Consider the following 8694-nt stretch of genomic DNA (forward strand, 5'->3'; position numbering starts at 1 on the left):
ATTCTCTCAACGAGTACAGTGAGTATGTAAAACATTCTTACATTATCAGGAATCTACAAGCGATCAAGTTTAATGACTTCGCGTATCTTATAGTAATTAGGTAATTGTATTCTTTTGTTTTTATCAGGTACTTGTATGGGTAAATGTTAGTTTCCCACAGGTAATATTCATTACTAATTCAACCAGAACTGAACTAGGGTAACCAAGGGTAAGGGCCATGACTCAGTGGTGTGTGAAGAAAAGAAATGTTTATTTATTCAAAGCATTTATTAATAAGAATGGAGATCAAACGAAAGTCTTGAAATTCCTTAACATTATCAGTCTAAACTTAAAAACTAATTACAACTTAACCACATAATTTTGATTATTTTTATGCGAATTTTTCCACTAAGCAATCCTAAACTAAAAGAACGAAACCGAAAAATTGAGAGCTTTAAACTAATACTTAACTACGAAAGGCACCCTTATCACTATTAAACTAAAACTTACAAGTAAAAGATTGGCACGTTCGGCCCACTTCTGCTTAGATTTTAAAACATTCAATTACGAACATTATATTCTAGATCTTAAGACTATTAAAACTTTTCTTACAAACTATTAAAGCTTTTCACTGATATGTTAGTTCTAATACTCGAATAAATGTATCTGGATAAAAATGCAATTGACTTTCTCAAGACACTCACGATGCAATTTCATCAAAAGTGCGTAGAGAGAGCCATTGCGTACAATCATAAATCTTTACTTAACCTAATTAAAGCTTTCAATATGTGTACTCTGATTATCACAGACAAGATAAAACTCTCTTACAAACTAATGGAAGACGTTGGATATAACATAAACGATTATCTGTTAGAGGAAGTTAAGGAGATAGCTGAGGGTGTGCGACGATAACAGTGCAGGCATTAAAGCTGTCTACCAAAACGTGATGTTACAAACGATACACTCAACTAAGCGTAGCGTAAGGACCTGATGCCAGGGCGTGATATTCTATCGACTAACATCACAAATTAAGGCTAACATCACAAAACATCACGACAAACGTCAGGTTCTCACGCCACTTCACTAATGCTACTGGAAGACGTTGGATTACAGCTCGCATCGGAGCACGCACTAAATCTACTTTTGGAAGACGAGATTTTGTTTTCACTGGTCTCAGAATGTAGAGGAAGAAGAAACTAATACCAAACGTTACATACGGAGCAGTTCGCGGTCGCGGAGTAGCAGATCTCGCGAACTTCGTTGGCCATGTTGTCGTTGACCTCGTCTTCTGAGATCAACTCGAAGCGGCTGGAGTTCAGGATGTTCTGGTTTTCGGCGTTGTCGTTGTCTTCGACTGGCACCGGTTTCACCGGGTCCAGCGGGTAGAAGAAATCGGAGAACGGGATGACGACCGGTTCTTCAGGGTAAGCAGTCTTTTGCGATGGTAGGTCAGCGCGGGGCGATGAGTTGGAGATGAGCTCTCCCAACTTCGACCAACACTTGTTGAGGTTCACTCGCGTAGAGGATGCCACCTTTCTCGGCAGGCGCGGCTTTGAGCTCTGAAAAGAATGAAACAAAAATAAATATCTTTGTCCAAGTCACTGAGTAATTTAGGGATTATCTTGGGATGAAGTTAAATTTTTCAAAGTTGATAATGATGAAATAATTTCAAAGTTAAATCACTGTAGGTATCTGAATAAAAACAAGTAAAAGATCCTTACCTGTCGATTAAGAAGCTTCGCCCACGGCGACCGAGGCGACACGGCCTCCTTCTGCGGTGAATCTTCATTCTTAGCCAAACACATAATTACTACGAAACTTATCTAGCGTACGACTACGTATTTACAAGCGTGGACGACACGCACGCACGACAGCTCGGGCGGGAATGGTAGAGCAGGAAGGGTGGGCGCGCTTTTATAGGGGTCCTGAGTCGCGTGCTTGCGGGGCGCGCGCTTAGCACGCGAACGTAGCGCGCGCTACGGACCCGTTTTTATGTAGCGCGTGGTTCTACGAAGGCTTTGACGCGCCGCGTATTGATGACTAACAACGGATTAAACGAGGTTTTGTTTTTGTTGACTGACGTCTATTATTGTTTGTGATGAGTTTGTTGCGTTTAGGTGTATTATCGATTTGTGATGGTTACAGATTGATGAGAGGCTATAGGTAAGATTCGTATTTACGTCATAAGTTCAGTTTTTATTGTCATATTTTGGAATTATTTTTGTCTAAAAGGGAATTCCTTTTAACTGGGATGTATTACATTTATTTTATTTTTTCAACCACTTTAACTACTCGTACAAGGTCAAGAACATAGCAACACATGAACACATCAATTTACTAAACGACATAATCCTATAGGTATTCAGTTTTCCAGCACGAAATAAACCAAGCTTCTGAATGAGACGAAGTTAATAAAACTAATTTGCGGCGCGTGGCAATTTATTAAACACAATCTCCGACGTATCCTGCCATTGAAGCATAAGCTAGTACCACATCAATCATAACAAATAACCTAGCAATTAAACTAGATTGAAATAGGCTGAGAAAAGATAGCTATAAAACCTAGCTCCTAGTACGGAAATACAAATAGTATCTATGAATTTTGCACCTGGCTCCATGGATAGATAGGTTCCGCTGTTGGCTCTAATAGCGCTGTACTAGCGCTTCCTGCGATATAATCGTGTACAGCGTTTGATAAACAATTTCCTATGGAGAGACGGGATGGTAGGATTATTGCACGAAGTCGAACCTCTTTTATGATATGCTCGGAAACTGTTGCTGTTTTTGTTTTGCTTTAGGTAAGCTATCTGGTGGACTATTAATTGAGTAAAAAGTTATTTTACACTTGAAGGAAATATCGCGTATTTTCTTAGACTGAGTTGCATCATCTAACTTTGACCGTAACTTTAACGATAACCGGCGTTATTTGTGGCGGAATTTGACAGATTTTTTACGTTTGCCAAAGTTAAAGTAATGGTGCAACCCAGCCTTAATGTAGTGCATAATAAAACATTACTTTTAATTATAACTTTTTTTAATTTGGCAAATGTTTTAATAGAAAAAAAGATACCTACTACACAGATAAGTACGAGTACATAGTAGAGTTTCACATGGAGGTTTTTCATACTAGAATCAAATTTATTTAAATGGCGTGCATTCTTGCTATAATTAATTGTCTCCTCTACTTTTTAACATTTAAATGCTGGATCTTTTTAAAACTCCGTATAAGTAATTAAATCGAATTTTGTAAAAAGACTATAATGATTGTGTCATTCAATAATTTTATACTTCGCATAACTTAACCGGCTTTAATAAAACCGTCATTTCGCCAGAATTACGACGTGCACGGAATAATGAAGATGGCGACGACATTGTAAATTTAATAACATGAGAATCCTTGGCGGGGTATTAAAGTTTTCAGTCAAGATAAGTTTATTGTAAAGATAATAAGATTGTATCTTCGAACTTAAAAAAAACTATAATGATTATAACGAGATTACGTAGTTAAATTTTATCGCCGATTGGCAGATTGTCATTTTATGGTCAAAAATATTTTTGAAAAGTTTTAAAGGTCCCTTTAAAACGAAATTTAAAATCACCTTAACAATCAGTTTTGAACTAGTAACGCCATCTATTGAGGCGTGTTAAAGATTATTAGGATTACAAAGGTATCTGAACTAATTTAAAATTCAAATAAGAGAAAAAACACATTAAGCATGTATCAATTTAGAAGCTTGGCCAACACACGGATATTGATATAGCTAAGAACTAGGAACATGAATTCCTATTGGAAAAATAAATGTTTTTCCAATTAGCTTTCCATCATAAAACGATATAGCGAAGTGAAGAAAACTACATCATAAATAAATACTATATTTTCTTAAACAAACTTACATTATCTAAGTAAATAATGCTAAAAATAATGATGAACACAGAAAATACATTTTCTAATCAACCTAATTGGAATTCGATGCAAATGTTGACGATCGCATGCTTGTTTTTCAAAATTATAAGCTATTAAATTGCAATTTAAATAATAATATGATGCGTATTTGAATAAAACTAAACTCGGTAATTGTAGATGATGCGTATTAAATATTAGCTACATCTCAATGCGGTATAAACCTGTAAGACTAGAATCCAAGCTTGGCCCAATCAGAATCGATGGTGGTCATAGTGATGTAGAGTCAATAAGTTTTGAATATTTTGAGCCAACAAAAAAACTATTTTTAAGTAATATGTTGCCAACACTAGATCATAAAGGCTCGCATTGTAAAGAATCATCAGCATGTAGAGCCAAGCTTCTTAATCTATACGACCTCACTATGCAAACTTGCTTATTTGACTAAGGTGTAGAACTCTACAGTAGTCAAATAACACTAATTAATAATGATCTAGATATACATACCTATGTAATGCCTAGCTATGTGTATTATAAAATTAAAATTCATTGCGTCACTACGCCTAACCGACGCGTCTCGAAGTTATTTCTCAACATAATACTTTTGTAAAAAGAAAAAATCCTCGACCACAACCCGACCACGTGCATGGTCTCGTCGAAAAAAGATTCCTTTTTTGTCCATCCCCAAGTATAGGGTTACAAATGGAACGTTACTATCAGAGTATTCTGGGTATAGTGTACACTTGAGGGAAAAAACTTGAGTTATAGGTATACGTCGTTTTGAAGTGTGCTTTAAGAGTTATGGGCAGCTTGAAGTTGAATTCTTTTAACAGGTATTTTTCTGAAAAGTGTCATTTGAATTTGACCCACCCACATTGTTTAGACGTGAAGAGATGCAACTGGAGAATTTCCACCACTTTTTATCAGAAAAAAATACCGAGACTTATTTGGGTAGGTATTACCTACTTTTTTTTAGATAATAAATACAGCTACAAGTCTATAGATTTTATTACGTAGGTCCTCTCTATAAAAGTGCCACATGACATAATTACAATGGAAAATAAAAACAAAGAAGGTAAAAAACTTGTATTTAGATTTAGATGAATGTATTTCTAAATATTATCCATTTACTTATAAGTAAGTGTATGCTTATTGTATGGAGCGTGTTAGACACACGCCTGCCCGCTCCCTGCACGGGATTGTCATTTATGACCCATTGTCATTTGAGGGTTGAAAAAGGTTCCCATTGTGTTATTATCACGCAGATTAAACCCTTAAGTGGTATTCAAATTTGGCTATTTTTAAGCACGATAAAATGAATCAATATTGTGCTTTAGTGATTGAAAATGGGACGAAGAATTTATTGATTAAGGTCCCTAAGTTTATACGTGAATAATAAAACTCTACATACCTAGGTTAAAATTAACAATGGTTGGCAAAAAATGAAAATAATACTATTTACCTAGTTTCTTACAATTCGTTGAATTAGATTAGCCGATCAAAATTAAATAAAAACAGGAGGTATAGTAAAAACTTGGATATATCCAAGCAGTTTTTCTAATCATTGCTTTTTATGCAATCTATGATATCTTATATTGTCATTTGCGCTCCAACGAAAAAGATAATTAAAAGATATAACTATATTTTCTGTGAACTGTGATAGGATTATCATTTCCTGTCACGCAATCAATAAATAGATATTTATTGAGGGCCATACTGGAGTCAATATTTAACATTTAAGTATGTAACAATGATGAGAATTACCGGAGCCATAAGTACAAACGTCAGCTCATCAAGCAAATCACTGTGGGTTCTTATATGATTGCAATAAGTGTTACTTTGGAACAAAAATGTGCAACTAACTAAATCATGCGCACACTCTCGCCACGCGTTCGGCGCACGCGCATCGAGTACAGCAATGCGGGCATGGGGGCTCTGATTTAGATGTGATTGGAAATACTCATGCCATCAATTGTAGTTGTTATTGGCACAATATTATAATAGATAAATATACTTTAGTCTTTTATGCCAGAACTTTTGACTCTACATTGTATAAAATGTATTCAGAATGTAAATTTTTCTACTCGGCTTTTGATATTATTTGAGCCTGAAATTCAGTACAGAAAATCTTTGTATGAAAAATACAACCATACTTATTATTGGGTGAGCCCTATGTTGCAGTGGACGTCCTATGGCTGAGATGATGATGATAACTTATCTTATTGTAGAGTTAGATATATTTTCTAGTCATTATATTTCTCCTTGATCATATTAGTAGGTATGTAACTCTTGGTTTCTGAAATTGAGATTTTAATTTTAAACTTGAGCGTGCTCATTTTCTTCTTTAAATATGAAAAGTTAATTACATAATTGCTATGTATGTATTTTAAATTTTGAAATCAATCGACAAAGTTCACAGACTTTTTTATTATTTTAACTGAATATCTTTTATAATAATTACGTCGCTTGTCAACACCAACATTTTCATTCAGCTAATGTCTATTATGATAGCGTGAATGATACAAACGCATTCACACGCGTGCGCCAACAATGCGTGTCATAGTTTGTATGCGTGCTTCAAACAAATGTCCTTAATATGGGTACAATCAACACTAGCGTTTTAACAGTGGTAATAGGTTCGATTTTGCAGTGAAATATGTAGTATAATGTGCGGTCGACTGTACAAAACATATGAGCTGTTCAATAATGTATCGTTGAACGTGAAATTAAGTTATAGTCATAACCAGTGACAATGGCTTTCGTGATCAAATCTACGTGTTATTGATTTTTACTACGCGTTGGTATTTCATTGAAGGAGGTTTGAAGCTTCTTTAAAAAGTTATTTATAAAACACTAAACATAAAGTATGTATAAAAAACTTAAAGTACATATGTATAAAAAACTTAAAGTATAATGTATAAATAGAAACTGAAAAGTCACTTAAAATTCAAAGGAATATTTAATCAGCTAACATACTGAGTACCTGTAATGGTGTGTAGAGTCCTTAACAGACACAAAAGTAAGTTAATAAATCTGCAAATATCTGACGAAAATTTATATCACAAAATGAATAAAACAAAATAAAGCCACCTACTTTATATTAGGATTTATAAAAACCCGAAGCTCATTGAAACTGATACATATACGGGCTGAATCATGCAACGAGCAGATGTTGAATTTGTTACCATTAATTTGTCGAATAGATTTACATCACCCCATATATCCGCTGATTTATAAACAAACGGGTGCGGGTGTTTATTATACATAAGAATCAGGAGCAAAAGAAAACGTAACATAGTCATTATCATACAACTAACGTTCGTAAATCAAACACACTCACGCGCAGCTTAGAACTTGTTAGTGTGAGTGATCCTTGTTTGTGATGGTATATTTTTGTTTTACTAGCAATTTGAATTTCTCAATGAGTTTCAATTTTCGATTTGCGATAAATCCTTTAGACATCCTCTCTGCACACCTGGCTCACGTAGAGTTTTCTTTTTCCAATCAAAATCGTAAAAAAAATTTCACTAATCTAAACGCTTTGGTTGTTATAATTAATAAGTTTTATCATTTCTAAATAAAATCTAAACTAAAATAGAACTAGTCTTTGACAAATGGTCAACCTACGTGGTCTAATCCAGTTCAACTGTCCTATTGAATGGAAATAACCATTTAATTCAAACTTCAATTGCGAACTCATGTTTATCAGTTGCACGCACACAACCAAACGCGCACCCCGATAGTAAGCCACGCGAGCAGCCCTGCGCAAGCGCTGGTTCAGTAAGTAAATCCTGTAACGCACACATAAGCGAGGCTCGCGCGTGTGTACGCACGCGTACGGTAGGGCTGCCGCGCGAAAGACTTCTGGAATATTCTGCAGTTGAGATGTAGAGCAAGGGGTAAAGTTTAATGGATTTGATGGCTGATGAGCTTTGCAATATCAAATTTAAGAAGTAAGCGCTATAAGTAGAGCGCGGTTTGTAGTCGAGTTCATACTTAAAAATATTTATAGAGGTATAGAAACTCCAATTAGATTCAAATTGGTACAGTACCTAAGCTTAGAAAGATAACCGATGACGTGACCATGTAAATTATTACACTTAAATTATCTCTTTGTAGATGAAATAAAATCGATGAAATTGAGCTTGCTCCGGATATAAAAGAAGTTAAAAGTGGAGATGTAAGTCCATTACTCTATGAAGTAATGATTGTCTCTTAATAAGGCAGCAGCATCTAAGACATTCTAGCCAGCCCTACTCGCCGCACACACGCGTCCCTAATCGACGCTTTCCTTCGCGTGGCAGTCGCCTGCCTCCCCGTTAAGGGCGCACGCAGGTGTTCCTTACTGAATGAGCCGTGGGAACGCAGTCCCACCCCGGGTTCCCACCGACCCACCACCTGCTACTACGCATATTCGCGCCGTAAATGAACGGTAGTGACCAGACCACGTGTGCCAGCCTTTTTTTACTTACGCGGAACACCGGCAGGCTCAATCAATTTCGTCTTAATGGCACCCGATGATGGGCGATTTCTCCGTTAATCGAATCGGCATAAACAGTGGGTACACTAAATTGTAATAACGTACATCGATTACTTATTATTGGGCCGTAAAGTTTGTGGCGTACCCTAAAATTGGTGAGAGAAATCAGATGTTTTATGATTCTCCATAAATATGACTTATCTAGTAATCAATCGCAATTCCCTTTTTTAAACCAGAAATTGCTTTCAGTATCATAATTTGGAGCTCAAAATTTTTTCCGAGAGATGGGTAATATTAATAACAATTAAGTTCCTATCCATTTGCTTGTGAAGTC

General features: G+C 35.7%; 1 protein-coding gene across 1 annotated transcript; it reads right to left on the bottom strand.

The window, feature by feature from the left end:
• Nucleotides 1–248: 248 nt before the first annotated feature.
• Nucleotides 249–1859, bottom strand: LOC135078506 (uncharacterized). Its single transcript, XM_063973047.1, has 2 exons — nucleotides 1701–1859; nucleotides 249–1538 (listed from the first exon to the last, which is right to left on the bottom strand). The coding sequence occupies exons 1-2, from the start codon at nucleotides 1782–1784 to the stop codon at nucleotides 1176–1178; spliced, it is 447 nt and encodes a 148-aa protein (XP_063829117.1). The 5' UTR covers nucleotides 1785–1859; the 3' UTR covers nucleotides 249–1175.
• Between the last annotated feature and the right edge of the window lie 6835 nt (nucleotides 1860–8694).

Source organism: Ostrinia nubilalis, chromosome 15 (genome assembly GCF_963855985.1).
Source record: "Ostrinia nubilalis chromosome 15, ilOstNubi1.1, whole genome shotgun sequence".
Taxonomy (NCBI): Eukaryota; Metazoa; Arthropoda; class Insecta; order Lepidoptera; family Crambidae; genus Ostrinia; species Ostrinia nubilalis.

Coding starts and splice junctions, on each gene's coding strand:
- LOC135078506 (XM_063973047.1), bottom strand. CDS start 1,784: ATGTGTTTGGCTAAGAATGAAGATTCACCGCAGAAGGAGGCCGTGTCG. Junction 1,539..1,700: donor CGAAGCTTCTTAATCGACAG/GTAAGGATCTTT, acceptor CATTCTTTTCAG/AGCTCAAAGCCGCGCCTGCC.